The 26,680-nt window shown below is 42.2% G+C and overlaps 5 protein-coding genes across 8 annotated transcripts; 4 read left to right on the plus strand and 1 right to left on the minus strand.

The window, feature by feature from the left end:
* The first annotated feature begins 525 nt into the window (after positions 1–525).
* LOC121053620 lies at positions 526–1,658 on the plus strand. The gene has a single exon (XM_040521298.1). The coding sequence runs from the start codon at positions 596–598 to the stop codon at positions 1,472–1,474; it is 879 nt and encodes a 292-aa protein (XP_040377232.1). The 5' UTR covers positions 526–595; the 3' UTR covers positions 1,475–1,658.
* Positions 1,659–11,060: 9,402 nt separating this feature from the next.
* On the plus strand, positions 11,061–11,907 carry LOC121053428. Its single transcript, XM_040520243.1, has 2 exons — positions 11,061–11,166; positions 11,251–11,907. Exons 1-2 carry the CDS (start codon positions 11,061–11,063, stop codon positions 11,724–11,726), a joined length of 582 nt encoding a protein of 193 aa, XP_040376177.1. The 3' UTR covers positions 11,727–11,907.
* Positions 11,908–12,187: 280 nt separating this feature from the next.
* Positions 12,188–15,298, minus strand: LOC102711863. Of its 4 annotated transcripts, none has more exons than XM_040521064.1 (3): positions 15,134–15,298; positions 14,843–15,031; positions 12,188–12,678 (listed from the first exon to the last, which is right to left on the minus strand). In XM_040521064.1, exons 1-2 carry the CDS (start codon positions 15,241–15,243, stop codon positions 14,878–14,880), a joined length of 264 nt encoding a protein of 87 aa, XP_040376998.1. In that variant the 5' UTR covers positions 15,244–15,298; the 3' UTR covers positions 12,188–12,678; positions 14,843–14,877. The 4 variants fall into 4 exon arrangements, with proteins under 4 accessions (XP_040376998.1, XP_040376997.1, XP_040376996.1 ...); XM_040521063.1 differs by having other exon boundaries at positions 12,190–12,615; XM_040521062.1 differs by having other exon boundaries at positions 12,191–12,678; positions 14,910–15,031.
* A 151-nt stretch (positions 15,299–15,449) lies between these two features.
* Positions 15,450–18,665, plus strand: LOC102702531 (protein phosphatase 1 regulatory inhibitor subunit PPP1R7 homolog). Its single transcript, XM_006647033.3, has 6 exons — positions 15,450–15,799; positions 16,571–16,801; positions 16,937–17,083; positions 17,176–17,318; positions 17,447–17,561; positions 18,047–18,665. The coding sequence occupies exons 1-6, from the start codon at positions 15,512–15,514 to the stop codon at positions 18,125–18,127; spliced, it is 1,005 nt and encodes a 334-aa protein (XP_006647096.1). The 5' UTR covers positions 15,450–15,511; the 3' UTR covers positions 18,128–18,665.
* A 6,235-nt stretch (positions 18,666–24,900) lies between these two features.
* Positions 24,901–25,918, plus strand: LOC102712145 (cucumber peeling cupredoxin-like). The gene is made up of 2 exons (XM_015833677.2): positions 24,901–25,255; positions 25,342–25,918. The coding sequence occupies exons 1-2, from the start codon at positions 25,051–25,053 to the stop codon at positions 25,722–25,724; spliced, it is 588 nt and encodes a 195-aa protein (XP_015689163.2). The 5' UTR covers positions 24,901–25,050; the 3' UTR covers positions 25,725–25,918.
* The last annotated feature ends 762 nt before the right edge of the window (positions 25,919–26,680 follow it).

A 26,680-nucleotide genomic window follows, 5' to 3' on the forward strand; every position in this document is an offset into this window, starting at 1 on the left:
TTTTTTAATCTTAAATTTAGAGTTGATTTTGGGATTTTTTTTTACCAAACTGTATTTTCTAGTCTGTGCTTTTTGATCACTAAGAATATGTATATTAATTTTTTATTTACAAAACTTTTTTTGTTTGCAAAGAAGCTATTTGGTTTTTTCTATAAAACACCCAAACAATCACCCCCATTGTATTGTAAGAGTTTTTGACTATATTTAGAATTATCTAATGATTAATGTATATTGTTTATATATATATATATACACACACATCAGTCTTCATATAAATCTAGATAATACTAAAAAGTTTTACACTAGGAACAGAGGAAGCACAAATTAAATCGAACAAGGTGATCAAGCTTCACCTCCTTATCCAACCAATAATGGAGAGGAGGTCTCCATCCAATCCAATCCATCATCCTACCTGCCCATCTTCCTCCTCCTTGCTTTTGGACCCCAACCAAACTAAACAGTGTTTCCTGGGCCTTTATATACCTGCCCTTCCCCCCCAGCCAGCTGCTCCAGCAATGGTGTCAACCCACTGACAAGGACACTACCACAAACACCTCACCTCACCTCACCGTACGTCTCCTAGCTGCTTCTCCTCATGGCGCTCGTCGGCGGCAAGGTGGTGGCGGCGAAGGAGCCGGGCGTGGCACGGCGGCTGTGGCGCGTGGTGCGCGCCGTGCTGTACATGCTGCGCCGCGGCCTGCCGTCGGGGCGGAAGCTCGCCATGGACCTCCACCTGCTCATCCACCGCGGCAAGATCGCCGGGAAGGCGCTCGGGGAGCTCGTCATGTTCCACCAGCATGGGCACGGCGGCGGCGGCGGCGGCGGAGGCGCCGCCGCGGCGGTCGGGTCGTCGCTGTCGTGCCGCGCGATCGACCCGGCGCTCGCCGTGTACGACCCGACGTCCTCGCGCGGCCGACGCGAGGTCGAGTTCAGCTGCAGCAACACGCCGTCCTCCACTACCGGCGGAGGTGGCGGCCTCCTCGGGCGCCGCCGCCGCAACCGCCACCACCGCCGCGACGACGAGTACTCCCACGACTCCGCCGCGGCCGCCGGCTACTACGACTACGGCTACGACGCGGCCTACGTCGCCAGGGTGTTCGAGATGCTCAACGACAGCGAGCACCTCTTCAACGACGACGGCGACGCGCTCGCCGCGGCGCCGACCACCACCGACGAGACGCCGCTGTGGACGCCGGCCCGCTCCCGCAGCCCGGCCCCGGCGGCGACGGCGAGTCGGCGCCACGCGCGCATCACCGACTCGCCTTTCTCGGCGAGTGGCGGCGATAACTGCGACGACTCCTCCGCCGGCGGCGGCGTGCAGCAGGTCGACCGGAAGGCCGACGAGTTCATCAAGCGCTTCTACGAGCAGCTGCGCGCGCAGCGCAGCGTCGCCGCCACGCCGGACTACTACGGCGCCAGCCCGTACAGCGCGCGCGGCCGCACGCCGCGGCCGGTCGCCGCCGGCATTGCTTGATCGCCATAGCCATGCATGCAGGATCGAGAGAAAGCCTTTCCTTTAGTCTGCACGAAGTTGTAATGGTTGTTGCTTTGTACGTGTCATCAGTCCAAAACCCTAAAAATCATTCTGGTATATGCTCTGCCATGTTGCTAATCAAAAGAGATTATCTTTTTGCTGTGCTTAACCGATGAGATTTGCTCCGATCCAACAAAAAGTACCTCGAGTACTGGTACCTCGAGAGATACCAAATCGTTTTCCACCATTGGATCAGCTGTGTAGGATGTGCACTATTAGATCCAATGATCAGAAACGATTTGGTATCACGAGGTACCAGTACCTTAAGATATTTTTTGTTGGACTAAAATAAATCTCTTAACCGAAAGTTCCTATAGACAGTACTAATCACTAGCAATTCCTCATATTTTGCACTAATTCATATACTACTAATAAATCAGCTCCTAAAAATTACCCGAGTATAGATAATTTCCACGAAAATCCCATAACCATAACATAGGAAGACACCGAGAAGTACCAAATTTTACGCTGCAGGACCTCCCAATAGCTCTTAGGGAGCTAACAACTACTCCTAATTAATTAAGAGTTGTAACAATTGTTCACCAATCTGTTTTTGTCATAGCACAAATTAAGGTGAGTGATCATGTGGAAGATAGATAGAGCTGAAAAAAAAATTGTGTTGGGATGGGGATACAAGGAGGAAGAGCATGCATGATTGATGTTGTGAAGTAGTAGAGGGTACAGCAGCAGCCTTTAGCATGTTGGTTGGGTGTGTCGGAAGGTACAGCAGTATTGGCGGACTTGGTCATATTCTTTTAATTTTATGGTTGCAAACTTTGTTGACCACAAAGGACTACTTGGGACAACCTGTAGTTGCAACCAAGAATTTCGGTACGTTTCAGCTTTAATGTTGCCACAAGTCGCTTCCAAAATGCTAATAAATCTCCACATGAACCCATCTAGCTTGCAATTATTGTTTGATTGGTTTGAGGCTTTGAGCTTCAATTCATTTCTTTAGCTAACTGTTTTGCTATGTTAATAGTTGAGCAAAGTATCGTGTGAAAAGAGCTGTGCCATACGTACGACTTCAATGATACTACTGTCGTATGATAACGGTTTGACCTGCGCTCGCCCCATCCGCGCCGTGAGTCTTGCGCTCGCCCCATTCGCGCAGCGTCGTGTGGTTAGTTTGATTCGTACACGGATCGTACGAACCATGTCGTATGCGAAGTATTTTCCGTGTGAAAATTGTACTGAGTTGGAGATAAGGAGTAATGCAATGGATCCAAGCAGTAATATGTGTCAAATATGAAGCAATTAATTAGCGTGCAGATGAAGCAGTCCGTTATTAATTAAGGACCATGGAAGAAAACAAACGATCAAAGAATCTTCTTGTTCCTGATCTTAATCTGAGTTTATCATGCACACTGTGTGTGTGTTAATTTCTTCTGCTCCTGAAGCATCTCCCTGTTTGGGAGACGAGGACCCCAAGTTAATTACCCATAAATGGTTTGATGGCAATGTAGAGCTGATCTTTTTGTTCCAAAGACTTGGCCCAAATTAAGCATCTATCTGCTGATTTGTGTAAATTAAGCATCTATCTGCTGATTTGTGTGATCCAGCTAACTCATCCGATATAATCATTCTGTTCCAAAACAATTAAACCAGCAACTACTTCTGCATCCTCTCAGAGTACATGCCTGCCCTTTTTTTTCGCTATCTCCGTGTCTCTCTCATGATTTTGAATTTGCAATTTTATCAAGAACGGCAGCCAACCCAAGTAGTATATCAAGTGACCAAGTCTCAGTAACACTACACCTATCTTTTGCCTTCTGTTTATGCTTATAAGCTAAAATTTAATTTTTTAATCTTAAATTTAGAGTTAGTTGTGAAGTTATTTAATTGTAGTTTATTTTTCAGCCTTAGCTTTTAGATCGCCATGAACACGTATATAAAAGTTTTATTCATAACTACCTCACCTATTTTTTACCTTTTGTTTATACTTATAAGCTAAAATTTAAATTTTTAACCTTAAATTTAGAGTTGGTTGTAAAGTTATTTAACTGTAGTTTATTCTTCAGCCTTAGCTTTTAGATCGCCATAAATACGTATATAAAAGTTTTATTCATAACTACCTCAGAAAAGTTGTTACATTGTAGAAGATACCTGCTTTATAAATATATCGTTTGTCTTTTTTTCTTAAAAAGTGAAAAGATGATCCATGGTAAAGATTCAGAGTAAAAAGTTTGCTAGTTGCCGTTGTTGCGCCTCTGACACGCAGCAGTAGCAGAAAGGGCGTTCATGGACTTGACTTTGGAGCTGCTCCTTTGGACTTTGGAGTTTGGACTCCGGCTAGCCAGGGCGCACTCACACACTGAGGATTGTTTAGTTTGCAAATTTTTTTAAAAAACATCATATCAAAACTTTAAACATATATTTGAAATATTAAACTTAGTTTAATTATAAAACAAATTTCAGATTCCGCCTGAAAATCGCGAGACGAATCTTTTGAGTCTAATTAATTCATCATTAGCATATATTGGTTACTGTAGCACTTATAGCTAATCACATCCTAATTAGACTTAATAGATTCATCTCACTATTTTCTCCACAAGTGTGTAATTAGTTTTAGTGTTTATATATATTCAATGCTTTATTTAGATGTCCAAAAATTCGATGGGATGATTTTGGGAAATAAATTTGGGAGCTAAACAGCCCCTGACTGCCGGACCGGTATCGTTTCAGTATCTGTACTGGCAAAAACTGCACGTTAAGCAGTGAGAAATATCTCAGTCAACTGCATAAGTTTCAATTGCTTGCGTTGTGTTAGAAGTTTCAATTGCTTGCGTTGTGTTAGATAACAAAAACAAGCTTGTCGTACGTCTCTCCAAACCAAAATTTAGGCCCCGATTAGTTCACAAAAATATCAAATCAAATATTTAAACATCTAAATGAAGCATTAAATATACATGAATATTAAAACTAATTACACAGTTATGCGGGAAATCGTGAAACGAATTTTTAAGTCTAATTAGGACATGATTAATCATAAGTACTACAGTAACCAACATGTACTAATGACGGATTAATTAGACTCAAAATATTCGTCTCGCGGTTTTCAGGCGGAATCTGAAATTTGTTTTGTAATTAGAGTACATTTAATACTTCTAATAAGTGTTTAAAAACTTGATTTAATGTTTTTAAAAAACCTTTTACAAACTAAAAGAGGCCTAGTAAAACTCAAAAAAATATAGATCCTACCCTCCCTACCATACTTGACATGCCAAGTACAAGTCGTTTAGAGTTGTCAAACATGGGTCTCACCACCTCTCTCTCGTTGATCAACCTTCCCATAAATTCTTCAACTCCACGACCATTGCTCACCCTCTAGTGCCTCCACCATGGTTGTTCATCATTGTTTTTTTTTTTGCTGGAATGACCGAAGGAGGTCATTCAATATAATTAAGATGGAAGAAAAGGTTACAAAAAAAAGTTTTACATCAACAGCTAGCTATTGAGGAAGGATGTGCACTAGAGCACACTCCCCAAACCATGTGCCAACCGTCCAAACACACACTACAAAGAGGAAAACCAAGCACTGAACCGGCCATCGCTATGCGAGACTGATTGCCACCGAGCTAACGAAGCCCTCACGAGGGTCGCGACACTAAAAGGCGACGTCGTCATCCATCCAAAGACTGGATAAGGTTTTCACCCAGAGCTCCTTGCCGAGGAAGGAGGGATACCTCAACAGTGCCCTCAGGAGGGTTGCTACACCCGAAGGCGAAGTCACTGTTGGCCCAAAAAAATTGGGCTAAGCTTTCGCTCGGCACCTCCTACCACCATGGTACATCACCCAATCTGAAACCACTATCTAAACATCGGCGGCACAAGGCTTCCGCCACACCCGACCGACACCCCTCCGTCGGCCGGCTTCATCGAACCACCATCACTGAGAGCTGGCCCAGGACCCCTCCATTCCACCACCCGCCGACCTCCTCGCCAGATCTGGCCAAAGGAGAACCCGGGATTGGATGGCATTAGTTCAGTAGCCTGAGCTTCCCCCGCTGCCAAGCTGCCGTCTCAATCCAGCCTAGAAGCTCCCCGCAGAGAAGGGGAGGAGCTCTAGAAAGGGCGAGGGTGCTGATCGGCGACGAGGAAGACGACCCACCGCCGCCAGCTCCCTTAGCACAACCATCCGGGCCTGCGCTAACGCCAGAAACATTGCCACCCTGGCTCCGGCGCCACCCAGCGGCACTCCCATTGCCTGGTCGCCACTCCCCACCTGGCCACCATGGCGGCATCTCGATTGTCAAGCCGTCGAGGCCTGGCCGCTCGCGCCCGCATCGACGAGCGACGCCGCTGCCGCACCGCTCGGCAGCCACGCGCCGCCCCCACGGCCGCATGCCTCGCAGCCTAGCCGCATCGCGCCCACGCCGCCACCGCGCTAGCTCCAGGCGGGGGATGGCCGGATCCGGCCTTGGGGGCGCCGGATCCGCCGCCTCCCCAACGCCTCCACATGCCGTTGCGCGCCACCGAGGACCGCCGAGCGCCGCCGAGCTCCTCCTCGCGCCGCTGCCTGCTGCCGTGCGCCGTCGCAGGCCGCCGAGCTCCTCCTCACGCCGCTGCCTGCCGCCGCGCGCCGCCGTGCGCCGTCGTAGGCCGCCGCGCGCCACGGTGCGCCGTCTCCTTCGGCCCCGGCGAGAGAGGTGAGCCCCGCCGCCGCCATCATTGTGGCTGGCCGCCTTGCCGGCAGCCGCTTAGGCAGCGGCGAGGTGGGAGGGGAGGGCGGAGAGGGGTGGCGGCGGGGAGGGGTGGTGGTCGCCCCTGCCGCCCTAGGGTTTGGACGGCAGGGGCGCGCGGAGAGTCCCTAAGGCATAATTCAATGTTGTCCATCATTGTTCGCCCTCGAGTGATGTCAATTGCCACCATGCATAATGCTTGCTTGAACAGCATAACAATCCTCCAATGCCATTGCCCTTAGATCCATCGCTAGCTGCTTGAGATTGTTGTAGCATATAAGAAATATTGAGGGAAATCTTTTTTGATAGGTTGCTAATTAAACATATAAATGGAGAGCCAAAGTGGGCAATACGTGCGATTAGAGTTGCTCTACTAGCTGCCTTCATAGTTCTCCTATCCCCTTTGTATTGATATCTACTGCTGCCACACTATTTAAGTAAAAATATCTACCTACCTATCTTTCTTGCATGTTGTTCTGCATGCTCGCTCGATCGATAGCTTACCATATGTATTGAGCCACCTCGTCTGGAATAATATCGCTTGGATCGCTCTCATACTTTGATCCCACCCAACTTACTTAGTGTAACTAATCTAATAGTTAATTAGTCACTAATTCTGTTACCTCCATTTCAGGTAAAGATCTTTCGATTTTTCGTAGATTCATATGGATAGTAATCAACCTAGATATACGTATAAAACATATACATTCGTTCATATATGAATCTACGAAAAACAAAAACATATTACAACCTATTATGGAGGGAGTATTAATTTAGTATAAAAGCTACCATTTCATTTATCCAATTTAACTTTATACGCATAAGCAAAGAAAATAGATATATGGTTTTACATTTGACAATAGTATACAATAAATATTAATCAACATATTAACCACAGAAGCAATTAATTAACTTATGCTATATTTATCTAGATTCCTGTAGCAATACGTGGGGTATCATCTTTGATTATATTCACGCCATAAAGAGAGATGTATATTGACAACCCCTTTTCACTTTTCAGTTGATCAATGGGCCTGTTTGGGGAAGCTTTAGATTTTGAGAAGCAGCTGGTTGGTAGCCAGCTTCTGAGAATCTGGAAAAGCTCCTAACCCAGCTTCTCCAGTTTCTGGATTCTTAGTTCATTTTCCAGAATATGTAACTACATATTCTCAGAAGTAATGGACCGTTTGGGGCAGCTTCTGGCAGAAGCAGGTTTTGGGAAAAGCTGCAGCTTGAAGAAACTCCCTAAACAGGCCCAATATACGGTTCCGGCTCAACTATATATTATGGGCCGCACATACGCTCCCGATCCCGTTTGAGCCCAACTAATTAATATGGGCCTCATCCCGTACTAGCCCAACTAGTATGGGCCACACTGCATTCCGCTTTCAACCCAACTACACGAGAAACTGTGAATGCCATGAACAAAGGCTAGCTAAAAGAGCTGAAGAGGAGACAGGTACATCAATAGCAGCAAGCGATTTCTCAAAAAAAAAAAAAAAAAAGCAGCAGCAAGCAATGGAAACGCTACGATGGTCATCGTTTGGCCTTCCAAGTAAAAAAGCAAAACAACGTATACATAAATAAAAAATAATTTATGAATAAATTTTTATATACATGTTATTAGCGATCTAACAATAAAGGCCAAAAAATAAACTACGATAAAATCCTCAAAATTAACTTAAAAATTAAGGTTAAAAATTCAAATTAATTTTGTTATAAGCAGAAGTGAAAATATGATGCGGTATGATTTTAATCTTAAGTACCAATAAAACACAAGTGGCTAGGATGAAATAGAGCTCAGACAGGAAGAAAAATATACATATATAGCACTGCACCATGTTCATTCTCATCCATCCATTGATTGTTTTTCCTCTTGTTAATTACAGGAACAGTCACCCAGCTGATAATTAAGACCAATGCACTACTGTGCATATATCCCCAGAAACAAGTCTAACTAATATAATATGCTGATAAGATCATGCACTGGCATGGCATCACAAGCTGACCTGAACACTTATCATCTGCTTTTAGTTACATCTCCCTTTCCAGATCCTGTTGATTTGCTTGCTTGCTTCCCAGGCTGCCAGCTATTAGCTTCTAAGCTCAACACCTGTCCTCCTAGCTTTCCCCTATGTGTGTCGTTCACAGAATGCACTTGTACTAGCACAATGCTGAATGATTGATTAAGATTAATTGGCATGAAATTGTTAATCCGTGACCATGAGAGGGACATGCATGTAGTCCTCATCATCATCAGAGTACGCTAATGATGAAGATCACATCACTGATCACCTGGTCTGAATACCTTCCACGTGATCTCAAGCCTAATCACTAATTCACTACTAACTCTGTGGCTTCAGGATTTATTCGAGACCATGAACTTTTTTTGCAGGTGTAGTTAGTTGAAATTGGCAATGGTTATTATTTATTTATTTATTTATTTATTTACTGCACGAAAAAGTTATGATAAGTCATGAGAGAAGATATCAGGCATAGGGATTGGTTTAGAGGTGCATGGGTAGCTGATGATAAGGTCATTGCTAACGTAATTAACTATGATCACCTAACTCTCTTATATGATATCTTCTCACCTCTCAACGTAGTGACGGTTGATGATCGCCGGTTCCAAATTCTTAAAGACAAACCTTTTCTATATATCATTATCATTAGTTAATTACATACATGGAAGATATATTAATATACACGTACCACAGGGGTAGATCTAGGATCTAAAGTTTGAGAGGCTGGTTACCTTCTTCTCCCTCCAGCCCCCTCTTCTTTTTCCTTCCCCTCATCTCTCCCTTATTTTCTAGAGGGCTGGAGCCTCCACGGTGATCCATCCCTGACATATCATATATCATGGTACCTACCAGTGTGCCTTAATAAATATACGTAACCAACTTTACGATTATCTAGAAACTAAAATTTGAGTAAAAAAACAAATCTCTTCATACCAAGTATAAAAATATTTAACGGTATCAAACACAAGAATACTATGTTTGTGCTCCTTTAAAAGATCCCAGTAGTATAGATAACCGGTGAATATGTCATCTAAAAGACTCCAATATATAGTACGAGAAAATCTAACATATACCTTTGCAAATACTATCGACGAGTGCGAGTTCTACGAAATGCCCGTATAAACAAATTTGTCTAACAAATGTCATCACAGTTATGGTTTCGTTAGCATTTCTCTATTAAGTGCTATAGTATGAATAATGTATTTAACGGAAGAAATGGTCGGAACTCTAACGGTGATGACATTTCTCAAACAAAATTATTTATACGATGACATTTCGTAGAACTCGCATTTGTCAATGGTATTTCCTAAACTTAGATGTTTGTCGATGGCTTTTTTTTATATTTTCTCTTTTTTATACATTAGATTATTCATCATATTTTAAAACTTTATAAATACAAAAATATAAGTTTACTTAAAGAGAAAATCTAGTAAATACCATTGATAAACAATTAATTCTAATAAGTGTCATCGATGATTGCAAGTTCTATAAAATATCATTGGATAAATAAATTTGTTTAAGAAATGTCATTATCGTTAGGGTTCCATCTCTAGTAAGTGCTACAATATGAAGTGTATTTAATTATAGAGATGGACGGAACCCTAACGACGATGACATTTCTCAGACAAAGTTATTTGCACGATGACATTTTACAGAACTCAAACTCATCAACAATATTTTTTGAACTTAGACGTTTATTAATGATATTTCTTAGATTTTGTCTTAACAAAAAGTCAATTATCTTATGGCAGTCCCAGCAGAATGTCATAGATCCAGCCTCTACATGTAACTGGGAGTTTCTCGATTGTTACAAGATTTACATGTCGAACCTTCTGCACATATTTACACATACACAGTACGTCATCAGATACGTGACACACGAAAATACACTCACGCAGTCATCGATGCTGCAAGCATGTTACTCGTCTCACCAATCATGAGACCACACAAACACTGAGCCTTTAATTTCCCTGATAAGCACGCCGTAATAATTAGTTGATCTGATAAGCACGCAGCGGCCACCTTGTCCACAAACTTTAATTTAATTTGCTCGTATCAAAACAATCAAATCCTGTGTGTGCTCTCGGCCAATCTCCTCCTTAACTTTGATCACAAGATCTCACGGATGCATGCATGTCATTGTCCATGCTCCCTTTGATTCTTCTTCACAAATACCCTCATGTTTTGGTTTTTGTTAAGAGCAAGTTCAATATATAGCCAACCACGTGCTCCAAATCATCTATAGTTGATCTAATAGTACATTTATATAGCATTTACCTATAAAACATATACTATCTCCATCTCTAATTGTTTGAGTCGTTGACTTTTTAATGCACGTTTGATCATTTGTCTTATTCAAAAATTTTACATAATTACTAATTATTTTTTATATCATTTTATTTATTGTTAAGTATACTTTTATGCATATATATAATTTTATATATTTTAAATTTTTTTTTAAATAAGACGAATGGTCAAACATATATAACAAAGTCAACGACGTTAAACATTTAGGGACGAAAATAGTACTACATTATTAATATCTCGTCTCACCTGTCATATACACATTGCGTCTTAGAGTCCGTGTTGCTTAGCTTCAACTTTTATATCGCTATAAACACATATATAAAAGTTTTATTCATAAATTATTTTACGTTTGCACGTATGCCATTTGTTTTTTTTAATGCAAAAGATGAACCCAAGAACTCTATAAATTAGCTCCCATGGAGTTGCAGCTAGCTAGCTAGCTACTATCTAGTAGGCTGTAAGGAGCAGAGCGACATAGAGACACTCGAGCGATCAGCCGCATCGTCGATCTCCATGGCTCCCAATGGCGAGGCGTCATCGGCGGTGGCCGCCGTGGCGCCGTTCTTGGCGAAGCTCATCGGCGGCAGCGACGTCCTTGGGCATGTCGATGGCGACAAGCGGCAGAGGGCACCGTCGTCGTGGCACGAGCTGCAGGGACGACGCAGCGCCGACGACGTCGTCACCGGCGGTCATCATGATGATGATGACCACAAGGAGATGGAGCAGCTGACGACGACGACGAGCGGCAACGGCGGCGGCGGCGGAGAGGTTCCGGCGGCTCCGGGCCAGGAGCAGCAGCTGCAGGTGGTGGTGGTGGAGGAGGCCGAGTGCGAGTGCTGCGGCATGTCGGAGGAGTGCACGCCAGCGTACATCGGCGCGGTGCGGCAGCGGTTCTCGGGGCGGTGGGTGTGCGGGCTGTGCGCGGCGGCGGTGACGGAGGAGGCCGGCAAGAACGGCGGCGAGCGGGAGGCGGCGCTGGCGGCGCACATGGCCGTGTGCAAGCGGTTCAACGGCTTCGGGAGGACGCACCCGGCGCTGTTCCACGCCGACGCCATGAGAGACATCCTCAGGAAGCTCGCCGCCGCCGGCGGCCGCAACGCTAGCCGTAGAGACCTTACGATGACCGAGGGCGCCATGAAGGCCACCGGCGGCGTCGCCGGCGGCATGGTGATCAGCTAGCTAGCTGAAGTTTGCATGGACAAAGCGTGCAACATGAACAAGCTATATATATATAGCTGAGCTTGTATGGACAAGCTTTTGTATATTAGCCTGCTTGCTACATTTGCCCTAGCAATGTTGCATTGCATGGGCTTTAATTTCCTAATGTTTTCAGGGTGTTCAGGTTAATAGATAGGTACAACTTGGCACATATCCTTTTGACTTACTTTTAGGCTTCGTGTTTAGCCCTTTTTTTCATGAGCTTTTGTTCCTCTTTTAGTTGATCTCAAGTAGTTAAGACTTAAGAGTGTAAAAGACATATGGTCCAACTACATGCTAGTTAAGAGCGCAAGGTATATGTAAATATATAGCTAATAATCTAACTGTACTTGCCGACCTAGATGTCAATAAATAGTGGATAGGTGATTCTAACAAGGCAAAACACACGCTCTGCACTGAGCAATTTCTGTGAATTACTATCTGATGATGTCTCATGTACACGCAGCAACTTAAGATCCCAGAGGTATACCGAACCACAAACATATCAACTGCAATGTAATAGTAGTATATAAACACAGGTAAGACAAATCATAGCCAGGTTCGAGCACATACTAATATAAAGTAAATTTTGCTCTAACATGGACGAAACAGGCAGTAGTTGGTCCAATTCAACCAGATTCTTTACAAAAGATAAACGTTTGAACTTATATGAATGCAAAAAACCCCCCAAAAGTTCAGTTGCTTCCAGGTAAGATGTGAGGTCATATGCGTATCATATTTGTGGATATCCCTGAATAACACAGCAGTCCACAATAATAAAACTAATTATTGAAGGGAACAAAGGCTTAGAAAGTCTGCTGCGGTTGCACCGGAGTAATATTTCGTTATCGAGGCACGCTGAGACCCGTCTCTGCAAGACATCCAGGAGATCATGAGTTTCAGGTTGTCCTGCAGCAAAAACATCTAGATACATCTGCAGCAAAGATGGGGTATTACAGCTATGGGGAAGTTGCTTAATGCGATGGCTAAAAAAACAAAATTCAGCACTAATGAACATGGTAATATAAAATCAAGGATTGCAAAACAAACCAAATATTGGTAGCATCAAAACCTTGTTTGTTGCTTCTTTTGGCACCTATATTTGGTATAGTGTAACAAAAATTTTGTAACGTAGTGCCAAAAATGAAGGCAATCCAAGGGCAAGGAAATTGCTAGCATATTAGCTATACAAAAATTTGGATTGGCAATAGTTCAAAATATAGGTTTCCTAAGTTTTGGCATATAAAATTCTGGTTTGGCATGAAATAAACAAGCATCACAAATTCATGGTAAAAGTTTGGAGACTTAAAACAAAAACTTTGGAACGTCTTGCAGGAGGCAAGGACATAACAAATAGAGTGTCATGACTCATGAAGGGCATGTCTGTATCAACAGTATTAGGCAGTACTTAACCAATTTCATGATATGCAAAACAATATTGTGAATGCTATATCGGAATATTAATTCAAACTAGTTGATAGACTTATACTAAGTTAACATTAACAATATAAAATAATTCTATTTCAGATAGAACAATGCATTGTAAACTTCAGTCGAGCAGCAAAGTTTACTATATGGAGTATTTTGGCCCTCTAATGGACGGTATATGTTCTGGCATAGGATTTGAGGTCTGCAATATTACTGATTCTCTCTCTCTCTTTTGCGGGGAATGTTATCATTTTTTTCTAATGGGGCTTCCTTTAGCTTGGTAGAATGTTGATTACACCCTATACTTGTAATCCAAAATAGATTATATAGATGAAAACATTAAAAAAAGGAAAACATAAGACAAGGAGCAAAATATTGCATTTGATAACCAGAAAAGTGATGAGATAGCATTGAGAATTGATCTTTCACATTATTCAGTTAAGGTAAATGAAAATGTTATATGGTTCAATAGTCATGAAGCTTACTTTGAAATTATTTTATAACTTGAATCTCCTGATAAAAATAATGGTTAAAATTGAATAGTAGCAGACAGCAGAGTGAAATATTTCGAAACAGAGAGAATAGTAGCAGACAACAGAGTGATGTATTTTGAAACAGAGAGAGAGAGACTAAGTAGAACTGCTGTAGAGTGTAGAGTCCTATATAATGTAGGAGTAGCAGTAGCGGTAGACTAGCACTACAGTACAAGTACAAAACATCTCCCCAATACAGATACGGTGTTATGTCCTGTTCAACTACAAAATATGTATATTTAAAACTGAATGTTAGGCATTCTATGATAAACAAAACATGACAAGTAAATAACATGTTTATGCATCCTAACAAATGGCTCTCTTGTTTTCCATATGGAAAATGGAAAACATTGGCTATCTTAACAAACCAAATGAGAATATTCAGAAAACGTTGCCATTGTGTTGCATCATGGAAAAAAAAACAGCAACATTTGAAAGTAATCAATTAATGACATGTATTGAACTTACTCATTTGACTGGTATCTAGGGATGTTAAAGTGTTTACATCCAACATGCCTTAAGGATGGATACACCAACAAAGCACTGGTAGAACTAATTTTCCCATATGCTCTGTCTATTTTGATATAGTGGTGGCCTTAATGGTACTTCAAACCCGAAATCATGTATGCCCTCCAGAGACGGAATGATGGCATACAGAGAAATATTTGCTTTTCATCCCAGCATTTCTTATCTAGTTTGACCCTGTGAATTGCCACCAAAATTTATAGTGGGGGTTTTTGATAGCACTTGGCTGGGGTGGCGCAGCCGCAGCTGCTGTACGAGCTGAGCCTTCTGCTCTACTGCAGCCGGCTACGCTACACCTGCTGTGCTACCGCAGTCAGCACGTCAGAATACAGCCAGTAATTCCATCACAAATTTACAATGTCCTTAGATTTCCGGTAGCATCGGGTGAAATTTGCTTCCACAAGCTAGAGACAGAGGAATACATTTGATCACATATCCAATAGTTACTCAGGATAAAAGAATTTAGAGTTTTATTGATGACTACAAGAGTTGCATAACCCAACAACAGTTACAACTACCCAGCCGAATCAAGGTGCCCCAAACTGTGAGTGAATGATGAACTAGAAAAAACAAACAAAGCACGCAAGACAACGGTGCGGTCACAAAACTCACAGGCAGGATGCAAAGATTAGATGATGATATCAGACTCAGACTCCCGGGAAGGAGCTGCAGAGCGTACCCTGCGACACGGCCCGCGCCACCTCCGCCCCCAGCCGCGACGTCAGCCGCGCCTCCGCCACCGTGCTGTGCAGCGGCTGCAGCGACCGCGCAAGCCCCAGCAGCCGCCCCACGGACGACGCCCTGCACCCACACGCACAAGCACACGCACACCCCATTCATTCAAATCAATCTCAGGGGAGGGGAAAATGCGCGAGGGGGGGGGGGGACCGGCCTTCCGCTTACCTCGGGACGGGAGCGAGGGTCCGGGGCAGGGAGGCGGCGGGGCTCCGTCCCGCGGCGGAGCGGAGGAAGGCGGCGGCGGGGCGGGAGAAGGAGCGGAGGCGCGACGCCATGGCCGTGGGAAGGAGAGAGAAGCGACGAGGGTTTTAGGGTTCTTCTGGACCTTCCAAATTGAGGAGCCCAATTATGTGGGCCTAATGTAATTAGACTCCAAATGGAGCCCAAGTAGGCCCAATTACTAAGCCCATCTAGCCCAACCAAATTCTAATTACATTAGGCCCAACTAGGCCCATTCACTTGCAATAATTCTCTCGGCTGTTTTCTCCTCTCTTGCCCTTCACTCCGGCCGCGGCTTGTTTCCAGAAGCTTCTCGAAACCCCCATGGCGTCCGGCGATCCCGTGGACGCGGCGGCGGCGGAGCCGATGGAGGTGGAGGAGGAGGAGGCAGAGAGGTGCCTCGACCTGACGAGCTGCCAGCTGCACGATCTGAGCGAGGTGGAGATCCCGCCCACCCTGGAGGAGCTCGACCTCACGGCCAACCGCCTCGCCGCGGTCGACCCCCGCATCGGCCGCCTCCCAGCGCTGCGGAAGCTCTCCTTCCGCCAGAACCTCCTCGACGACGCCGCCGTCGCGCCCCTCTCCACCTGGGCCGGCATCGCGGGGCTGCAGGTGATTTCGCTCTCTGTGTGTTGGGAATCTAGGGATTCTGGAACGTGTGGCTGCGCCGCCTCTTATGGAGCTCGCCCGATCGTAATAATGCTTTTATGTTCTCCAATTATATGCTTGCGTGAACCATTTCTGCAATTTCTTTTATGGTAAAGCAACAAATTTTGTCTTGCAATTACATCATTATATCACACCAAGATTTTAGTCGACCTAAGGAGAAGCTGTTCTGTAAGAGGAAAACTTTAGACAATACCTTGTTTAGCAAACTTTTTAATTTTTTATGCATTATTATGGCTATTCGATGTGTGCAGACTGAGAATTTACAGATGATTGATTGTTTATGGCCCTTTGGTTGGGTGAATGCAGTCAGTACAAATTGGTCTTTCGTAAAATAATAATTGGGTTAGTTAATAGGTACATGTACTTATGTGATCAAATCATGTCTCAGCTTTGTTTCAACTAGTGCAAATACTTGTGTATTTACTTTTTATTTACAGTTTCTTGCTAACATTACAATTATTTTTGAAAATACAAGCAACCCTAACAAGTGATATTTTATATATTTTACATGATTTTAAAATGCTTAAGCATTTACCAGTTTTTCTCTTATACTTATTTGGTCCTTCTCCAATGTCCCTGGCACTCTGACGGTAGAATTATTCACGTGTTCTGTCAAAATATTTTGATAAACTTTTTATTGCCTTATTCCTACCATACAGAAAGTGAAATGATTTTATAATGAATTAATGATATCTAAAAAGGTCCCCTTTTCAGGAGTTGGTCTTTAGAGATAACAAACTTACAACAATTCCAGATGCCAGCATCTTCAAAGGTCTTGTGGTTTTCGATGTATCTTTCAATGAGATATCTTCCTTAAAAGGGTTGTCCAAGGTTTCCAGCACACTGAAGGAACTCTATGTTTCAAAGAACGAGGTTGCAAAGATGGAGGAACTTGAACACTTCCATGCATTAGATATTCTTGAACTTGGTAGCAACAGATTAAGGGTAAGCAATTTGGAGTGCAGTTCAAACTTTTAGTGTTTACTGGAGGTTATTTCCTAAAGCTAGTCAAATTAGTCAGATTTGATGAATAATTATGGATTATGTACGGCGTTTTCTTACTTATGTACTGAATTTCAGGTGATGGAAAATCTTGAAACCTTGGCAAACCTTCAAGAGTTATGGCTGGGAAGAAATCGAATTAAGACAATCAATCTATGTGGTTTGAAATCAATTAAAAAACTAAGTTTGCAAAGCAACAGGTTGACTTCAATGAATGGGTTACAAGTACTACAACATTACTTCTCCACATCCACTGAATCCCCTGCTTTTCTGGTTTAAGTGCTACTTAGTAATCTGTCCATTGTTCTCTTATTCAGGAATGTATTGCACTAGAGGAACTATACCTCAGTCATAATGGAATACAAAAGATGGAAGGCCTATCTACCTTGCAAAACCTTCGTGTTTTAGATGTTTCATCCAACAAGCTAACTTCCATTGAAGATATTGAAACCTTAACCAGGTAACACTGTAGTTAACGAATTGCTTCTCACCCTCGGTCACAAAAGTATGCAAGCAGCATGACCAAAACTATGCTATCAAAGATATTTTTTCTGACTCCTTCCATTACCACCCTAACTGGCTATACAGGTTGGAGGACTTGTGGTTGAATGACAACCAAATACCATCACTTGATGGGATAGAATCTGCTTTGGCTAGCTCACGGGAGAAGCTGACTACCATATATCTTGAACGAAATCCTTGCGTAAGTACTGCAAATCTTATGTCGTTAGTCTTCAACTGTTCTTCAAAATTGAAATTTGATAATGTCTAAAAGATGAATTTAACCATATATGATCCGTCGACTATCAAGTCATCTTCATCAGCTCAGTGTCCAAATCTGAAACAACTCCATTGCTTTTTATTGGAAAGTTACATCAGAGTGTTTTTTGCCTGGAATTTTTTTCATCTTTTATTTCTCATGAATCTATTTAATCGAGCTACAGTTGAAATTTAACAAACAATTTATTTGTTGAAGCATAAACAAAATAGCTAGTTGGAATAAATGATGTCGGTTTTCAAGAAATGTATATAGACACCAGTGTCAGAAATTAATATATGTCCTGTAGTGGCTAGAATACTTTGTGTTTCAGCATATTGCAGCACTAGCCTTCTCATTCCATGTATTTACTATTGTCCAGTTCTATCTTGAGACTAAATCTTCATTGCATTTTTTGTTCATTTTTGCAGTCAAAAACTCCAAATTATTCACCCACATTGAAGAAAATATTTCCAAATCTTGAGCAAATTGATTCAGATATGCTCGCATGAAACTGATGACCTAGGAAGATAGGGAAGAAAATCAGGTGGAGGAGCCCTACTGGCATTGTTTTATTATTATTATTTTTGACTATCAAAGCTTTGAGCAGCCTTCCAGTTGAAGAACAAAGTAATAATAATCCATGGATGAAGCAATGCAACATTACTGTGCTAAATATCTAAATGGCTTCAACTTTTTCCTGCTCCATTTTACTGGAATGGATTGTCGCACCGTACACAGAGATCAAGGAAGCTTTGTTAGAGAGGTGGAGTGTATTGTACTGAATGTTAAACCAATAAAGCTAGCAGAATGATGTATGAGCCGATAGAGTCCATAACGAAGTTACTATGTTTTCCACAGCGGAGTTACTAGGTTTTGACGGATGATGTTGCATTTGATGCTACCTGCACTATTTTGATGGATGCTATTGTATTTGATGTTTATCTGCGCTATTTTGACAGATGATGTTGCATTTGATGTTTACCTGTTGGAGACTTGGAGTAGTAGTTTGTTCCGAGGTGTATCCCTTTAAACGTCCATCACTCCATATGATTGTTTCAGCTTACTTCGATTTTCAAACGTTTCAATGTTTATGCCGTAATAAACACACTAAATGTGAAGAATATCCACTCCGTGCTCTTGTAATCTTGTTCTTACCATGACCATTAACAATTTCCTTGGAGACTCGAGGGAATTTGAGGATCTCTCATTGTTCTTTCGTCATAAAAACCATGATAATTATTATTATTTTCTTCCTCGGAGGAGGCTCAAGGAAGCTAGAGGATCTCGTCAAGAAGATGATCAAATGCATGGACAGGGTTTTTTTTTTTTTTTGACAGGTGGACAGGTCTGTTAAAGACACTAGTTAACAATTTCGCCCGGGAACCCACGCCCACGATTAAATTTGGCCCAGTTAATCCAGTTAGCAAATTCAGCCCATAATTTGTCAGCTGTTACGCCCATGTTTAAATTTGGCCCAGTTAATCCAGTTAGCAAATTCAGCCCATAATTTGTCAGCTGTTACGCCCATGTTTAAATTTGGCCCACTTAATCCAGTTAGCAAATTCAGCCCATAATTTGTCAGCTGTTACGCCCATGTTTAAATTTGGCCCACTAAATTCAATCAGGCCCATATAATTCATCAACAGTTAGGCCCAAGTCTAAAATTTGGCCCACTTAATTTAATTAACAAATTCAGCCTACCGAAGAATATGGGCCTAATTGGACTATTCTGGCCCATATAATTCGTCAACAATTTGGCCCATCACTGATTGGTTAACAATTTGGCCCATGAACGTTTCACCCATGCCAACGAATAAATTTGACCCACCTAATTCAATTAGCAAATTCGGCCCATAAATTCGGCCTTTATATTTCGTTAACAATTTGGCCCATCAACGTTTTACCCACCCATGATGAAATTTGGCCCAGTTAATTCAATTAGCAAATTCAGCTCATAAGTTCGGCCCATATAACTCATTAAGAATTTGGACCACTGTCAAATTTGGCCCACTTAACTCAGTTATCAAATTCAGCCCATCAAAGAACAGGGGCCTAATTGGACCAAAATGTCGGCCCGTATAATCCGTGAAGAATTTGGCCTATGGATAAATTTGGCCCACTAGTTATCAAATTGAGCCCATCAATGAACATGGGCCTAATTGGACCACAAATTTGGTCCGTATAACCCGTCAAGAATTTGGCCCACGGATAAATGTGGCCTAGTTATCTCAGTTATCAAATTCGGCCCATCAGTGAAAATGGGCCTAATTGGACAATAAATTCGGCCCGTATAATCCGTCAAGAATTTGGCCGACTTAACTCAGTTATCAAAATTGGCCCCGTATAATCCATTAGAATTTGGCCCACTTAACTCACTTAACAAATTCAGCCCATCAATGAACGAACTTGGGCGTAGTTGGACCATAAATTCGGCCCGTATAATCCGTCAAGAATTTGACCTACGGATAATTAATTTGGCCCACTTAACGCACTTAACAAATTCAGCCAATCAATGAACTTGGGCCTAGTTGGACCATTAATTCGGCCCGTATTATTTGTTGTCAAATTGGCCCGCTCTATTCAATTAGCAAATTCAGCACATCAAATAATATGGGCCTAATTGGACCATAAGTTCTGCACATATGATTCGTTAACAATTTGGCCCATTGTTAAAATTGGTCCACTTAATTCAATTAACGAATTCAGCTCATCAAGGAATTTGGTCTAATTGTTCTATTCGAATACATTCCAGCCTAGAGAAAATTTGGACTAATAATTCCCATATTATTTGATGCTCATATAAACTCAACATACATTACTTACGTGGGTATATGAAAATTGAAATGCAGTTAGCACATAATTTGGGTTATCTGTTGAAGATGCTCTAACATATATTCAGTCTAAGACCTTTACCTGACAGTTACTGGTGCATATATACCAAAAGACTCTGATTAGTGATCACATTTAAGTTCTGAACATCTCTGCTCTCTCTGAATTAGTCTGAACAATTCTCGATTTCTTAGAAGCACGGAGAGTTGCGACTGATCTGCTTGTTCCAAGTGTTACTTGCGACTTGAAGAAAATATTTCCAAATCTCGAGCAAATTGATTCAGATATGCTCGCATGAAACTGATGACGTTCTAGGAAGATAGGGAAGAAAATCAGGTGGAAGAGCCCTACTGGCATTTTTTTTTATTTTTTTGACGATCAAAGCTTTGAGCAGCCTTCCAGTTGAAGAACAAAGTAATAATAATCCATGGATGAAGCAATGCAACATTATTGTGCTAAATATCTAAATGGCTTCAACTTTTTCCTGCTCCATGTTACTGGAATGGATTGTCACATCGTACACGGAGATCAAGGAAGTTGTGTTAAGAGAGGTGGAGTGTATCGGACTGAATGTTAAACCAATAAAACTAGCAGAATGATGTATGAGCTGATAGAGTCCATAGCAAAGTTACTGCTACCTCCAACTCCATTTTTCAGTTTTTAGATATAATGTTTTAGCTCTTCGTTTTATTTAAAAAAATTTACGATTAATATTTTTATTGTTACTAGATGATAAAATATGAATAGTACTTTATGCGTGACTAATTTTTTAAAGTTTTTTTTATAAAATTTTCAAATAAGAAGAATAGTCAAAGCATTGGTACAGAAATAAAAAAATAACGTTATTATGGGACGTTTTGACGGATGATGTTGCGTTTGATGCTACCTGCACTATTTTGACTGATGCTATTGCATTTGATGTTACCTGCACTATTTTGACAGATGAAGTTGCATTTGATGTTTACCTGTAGGAGTACTCTAGTAGATTTATTGCGAGGTGTATCCCTTCAAACGTTTCGCCCACACCCATGATGAAATTTGGCCCAGTTAATTCAATAAGCAAATTCAGCTCATAAGTTCGGCCCATATAATCCATTAAGAATTTGGCTCACTTCACTCAGTTCTCAAATTCGGCCCATCAACGTACATGGACCATAAATTCGGCCCATCAACGAACATGGACCATAAATTCGGCCCGTATAATCCGTCAAAAATTTGGCCCACTGTTGAATTCAGCTCATTTAACTCAGCTATAAAATTCAGCCCATCAACGAAGATGGGCCTAACTAGACCATAATTTTGGGCCTAATAGACCATTATTTCGGCCCATATAATCCGTCAAGAATTTTGCCCGCTTAACTGAGATATCAAATTCAGCCCATCAATTAATATGGGCCTAATTGGACCAAATAATCGGCTCGTGTAATCCGTGTCCTATGGATAAATTTGGCCCACTTAACTTAGTTATCAAATTGAGCCCGTCAATGAACATGGGCCTAATTCCACCATAATTTCGGCCCGTATTATTTGTTACCAATTTGGCCCATTTAACGCACTTAACAAATTCAGCCCATTACTGAATTTGGGCCTAATTGGACCATAAGTTTGGCCCATTTATATCTCATAAATGGCCCACGTAGTTTTGGGCCTGTTTATTTGACGTAAAAGAATCCAACCCAAGAGTACATTCGGCCTTTCTAACCCCCACCAACAAATTCCGCCCATAAAACAAGAAGGCCAGTCTAGTCCAAAAGCCCACCTGTCAAATTTGGCATCTTCACGATCACGAGTGAGTCAACGTTGTGTATTGGAATGCCAAAATTTGGTAAGGTTGGTTTGTTTGGTTTCACGACTGAGTCAACGTTGTGCTTATGTGAGAGCGTCGGGTAGTTAGTTGTATACTCCCTCCGTGCCAAAACAAATCAACTTTTTAGTTTTTAGGACTCTTCGTCTTATTCAAAAAATTTTACAATTATTAATTTTATTTTTATTAGATGATAAAACATGAATAGTACTTTATGTGTGATTAATTTTTAAAAGTTTTTTTAAATAAGATGGATGATCAAACACTCGCACAAAAACCGAAAAGTTGTTTTTTTAAGACGGAGGGAGTACGTAGCTTTTTAAAGATCTCATGAGTCATCAACCTTCATTGGTACGGTAGCTTTTGTTAGGAACAATACATAGCATGAGAAACTAACATTGTTTGATTAAATATCGTTGACACCTGTAGAAGCCAGAAAGGAACTCTTAGTCATTTCTTGGTTTAATTTGTAGACAAGCATCCACCACTATCTTCACATTTTTCTTATTTTCCGGCAATTGACATTATAAACTCAACATAACGTGGGTATCTGAAAATTGAAATGCAGTAACATATATTCAGTCTAAGACCACTACCTTACAGTTACCGGTACATATATTTTCACCAAAAGACTCTGATTAGTGATCACATTTAAGTTCTGAACATATCTGTTCTCTCTGAATTAGTCTGAACAATTCTCGATTTTTTAGAAGCACGGAGAGTTACGACTGATCTGCTTCTTCGAAGTGTTACTTGCGACTTGGGCCACGTTCAGCGCACGTAAGAACGAGGGTTAGATATTCGTCTGGGAAAACATATTAATAGATTTGCACATAATTAGTTAATTATTAATTACAAAAATTATAAAATAGATTACTATGTAACTTTCCTATAAAAAAAATTTATAAAAAATACACTGCTGACTAATGTTGACTAAGTTTGCTTAGGAAGGTTGGCAAGAAGCTCTACCTGCTGTAGCTTTAGCTCCATCTTCCCTAAAGACAACATGTAGTCGTTGTGAACTGTGACAAGGAAGACAGATGGCCATGGGTGCTGTAGTGAGTTCCACTCGGCAAAAAACAACAACCCACATGAAATAAATCGTTGCAATCCAAATGAAATATTGTTAAATTTGCTTTCTTCGACCATTAGTCAACGTTGAGATTATAAAGCTTTTGAATCTGTCGAAAATTTTACCTTTTGTTCTGAAAGCAGAGAGGAATGCAGGAAGGGAATGCACATGATGGCATCGAAATTTGCTTGTACAACCCAAGGATATTATCTTGTGGAATCCTAATGTGTAGTCTTCTCCTTCTCTTAACTCTTGTAAATAATAAAGAAATAGATGAAGGGGCAAAAATAAGGAGACAATATTCAATGAGACCATGGTCAAAGCTTTAGCTGCAAGATGTTGCTAATTAGGAGAACAATTATTCAGCTATCAAGAACAGAATATAATATACCAAACATTGGTAAAAAAACATAGTCACCTTCCAAATCCACGATTCAGCATTATCTTTGTTTGCAAAAAGAAATGTGCCAACCTTAGAGCATCTTCAAGAGATGGTCTAAAATTGATTGCTAAAACTAAATTTTGGAAATTAAGCTAACCCTAAATTAAGCTTGAAAATATATCTCCAACAGGTTACTAAATACATTTATAATATTTAGACATGCCTAAAATTAGCTCACTTATATCCTAAATTTGAGGCAAGAATATGGGTTCCTAATACAAGTTATTTATTTTTATATTTCTGTTGGAGGAGTGTGTAATTTTTATGCGTAATATTTTCTTGGATGAACCCGATACAAAATTCAGGAAAGCAAAATATTGGCATTCTCTTTGAGAAGTCCAAACACATCATGCATGTTCCAAACTCTGCTTAAATGTTAGTTTTCGGTTTAAATGATCTCCATTCAATGATGATTCAGTGACCGATTAATCATATCAGAACTTCTGAACGTAAACATGTGATGCATCACACATGCAGGACAGTAAAAAATCAATCCACAATTTGGTCCGATTTTTTTTTCGCATTCACTCCATCAAAGTTCTAGCAACAACGATTAACTTTACCTCATCTAAGATACAGCCCAACTGCCAATGCTGCACATGTCCTTGCAGTTGATATTTTTAGACCACACCACTCCAAATATTTTTACGGCCATAGTTTAGTAAATCACCAAACCAATGGCGATGTATAACGGTGAAATAACATATACTAAGCAAAAATGTCAAACATGTTTGTGCACTGAGCAATTTTACATCACTTGAGAAGGTACTGAGAGGTGCTAAAATTTTAGTATAAAATTTAGTATCTCCTAGTCCCTAAGGTACCAAGAGCTACCAAATTTTACACTAAAAGTTTTGGTACTCCAAGTACCTTAAAATTGATATCGTGCGCTGATCAACGAAAGGAAGCCATGACAGAAGGCAGGGTTGCAATCGCTTCGGTGAAAAGAAGAGACGAAGAGAAGATCAAAACCCCACATTCAGCCCGTTTAAACCGTGGGCCGTGACGACTGGGCCGGCCTTAGCCTGGCCCACGTCCGCCTCGTCCCTCCCGCTCCCGCGCGGCGCCATCCCCGTGTTTGAATGCCATGCAACGCAACGCAACCGCCCCACTTCTCCACTCGGATCGCCCCGCCCGCAACCGCCGATCTCACGCACGCTACAAATCCTTACCACCTTCCTCCACGGCTCCACTGATCGCCGCCGGCCGCCGTGTCAACCGCACGTACGCTGCACGCACGTCATCTCTGGGTCTCCTTCTCCGGTGACCGATCGATCGATCAGCCATGGCGGCTTCTTCGTCTCGTCTCCTCCTGCTCGTGTCCGTCGTCGTCCTCGCCGCCGCCGCCGCTTACCCGGCGGCTGCGGGGAAGGGGAGGCGGTACCAGGTCGGGGGCACCGGCGGGTGGGTCGTCCCGCCGCCGGAGGAGAAGGAGGCGTACTACGTCCGGTGGGCGTCGTCCGTCGCCGTCTACGTCGACGATTCCATCGGTAATTAACCAGCCATGCACCACTCCGCAGCTTCTTCTTCTTCAATCATTTCTCAGGCCATCTCGCGTCCGTCCATGGCGTGGCAGAGTTCGTGTACAGGAACGACTCGGCGATAAAGGTCACCAAGGCCGGGTACTACCACTGCAACGAGACGGCCGGCATCGACTCCGGCGACGTGCCCGCGCCGGCCGACGGCGTCAGGGTCTTCCACCTCTACGCCCCAGGCCTCGCCTACTTCGCCAGCGCCGACCTCGACCACTGCAACAAGGGCCAGAGGCTCATGGTCAACGTCCTCGCCGCCGATCAGCCGCCGGCGCCGCCAGCGCAGGGCCCGTCGTCCGCCGTGGCGCCACCGCTCTCGCCGTCACCGGAGCCGTCGACGGACTACAGCGGCGCCGACGGAGCGGCCGGCTCCGCCTTCGCGGCTGCCGCGATGATGGCGCCCATCATCATGGCCGCCTTGGTTTGATCAATTAGCTAGCGTCGTCGCTGTCGATCGTTTAGGATCAGTGTGCATGGTCGCTCAGACCGTTAATTAGTGTGCGTTAATTAACTCGAGTGTGACATCTCGTTATCTGCATTTCGTTTAAAATGTGTCGTTCCATGTGTTTTAGTTCAGTAATTGATCAATAGTTGCTTAATTTGTTCCTATGAGATCATCAATGGTGACTGTCCTTGCTTGCAAATTAAGTATTGATCTATCCATTTCATATAACAAGATTTTCGGAGATTAGATTATTACGTATGTATCTAGATTCTTTATCATTTATATGAATCTAGGGATTGACAGATCTTATGTTTTTAGGACAAAATTAAATGAAAAAAACGCAATATTGTACTATGTTATTAGCATTTAGCAATGTGACAGCAATCAAGTAAACATGCATGCAGCAATCATGAATGCAGACTCTGAGAGCATGATCGAGACAAGTGAAGTGCTTGGGTTTGAATCCGGACACACTGAGAAATTGTTTTTCCTCTGGGAGAAAATAAGTATGTTACGATTGTCATCATGGGCTTGGGTGTTTTGCAATGCTAACAAACCGAGGATTTTTGAGCCTGGAGCACATCTGGGCTGTTTCTTTTTGGCATCTTCTGTCACAGGCATGCATCAAAAGGCCCAAATCTTCTTGGGCTTAATTATACCCAATAAACTCTGAGATAATATTCTAATCGAAGTAACCATTATCCGGTTAAAATCTTGGTCATGTCAGTCTGCTATGGGAAATGGACACATATGAATATATGATGGTATCTGTGTACTCAGTGGTCAACCAAATGATATCTCAAAATGTTGAAATCCAGCTTTACAATCTATTTGGAATTAATTGGCCCGGTATATCGAAATTTAGAGGTGATTTGATATGTTTTTGAACCCTGACTCACGGAGCAGCTCGTGAGTTGCAACTCACCGTAGCTATATAT

This window comes from Oryza brachyantha, chromosome 2 (genome assembly GCF_000231095.2).
Source record: "Oryza brachyantha chromosome 2, ObraRS2, whole genome shotgun sequence".
NCBI classification, from domain to species: Eukaryota; Viridiplantae; Streptophyta; class Magnoliopsida; order Poales; family Poaceae; genus Oryza; species Oryza brachyantha.

Excerpts from the sequence above, each read along its gene's own strand:
- LOC121053620 (XM_040521298.1), top strand. The coding sequence starts at position 596 with ATGGCGCTCGTCGGCGGCAAGGTGGTGGCGGCGAAGGAGCCGGGCGTG.
- LOC102711863 (XM_040521062.1), bottom strand. The coding sequence starts at position 15,243 with ATGGCGTCGCGCCTCCGCTCCTTCTCCCGCCCCGCCGCCGCCTTCCTC. Across the intron at positions 15,032-15,133 it reads ACCCTCGCTCCCGTCCCGAG|GGCGTCGTCCGTGGGGCGGC; the intron begins GTAAGCGGAAGG and ends GTGTGGGTGCAG. Across the intron at positions 12,679-14,909 it reads GGCGCGGGCCGTGTCGCAGG|ATGTATCTAGATGTTTTTGC; the intron begins GTACGCTCTGCA and ends TCTTTGCTGCAG.
- LOC121053428 (XM_040520243.1), top strand. The coding sequence starts at position 11,061 with ATGGCTCCCAATGGCGAGGCGTCATCGGCGGTGGCCGCCGTGGCGCCG. Across the intron at positions 11,167-11,250 it reads GCATGTCGATGGCGACAAGC|ATGACCACAAGGAGATGGAG; the intron begins GGCAGAGGGCAC and ends ATCATGATGATG.
- LOC102702531 (XM_006647033.3), top strand. The coding sequence starts at position 15,512 with ATGGCGTCCGGCGATCCCGTGGACGCGGCGGCGGCGGAGCCGATGGAG. Across the intron at positions 15,800-16,570 it reads CCGGCATCGCGGGGCTGCAG|GAGTTGGTCTTTAGAGATAA; the intron begins GTGATTTCGCTC and ends TCCCCTTTTCAG. Across the intron at positions 16,802-16,936 it reads TTGGTAGCAACAGATTAAGG|GTGATGGAAAATCTTGAAAC; the intron begins GTAAGCAATTTG and ends ACTGAATTTCAG.
- LOC102712145 (XM_015833677.2), top strand. The coding sequence starts at position 25,051 with ATGGCGGCTTCTTCGTCTCGTCTCCTCCTGCTCGTGTCCGTCGTCGTC. Across the intron at positions 25,256-25,341 it reads CTACGTCGACGATTCCATCG|AGTTCGTGTACAGGAACGAC; the intron begins GTAATTAACCAG and ends ATGGCGTGGCAG.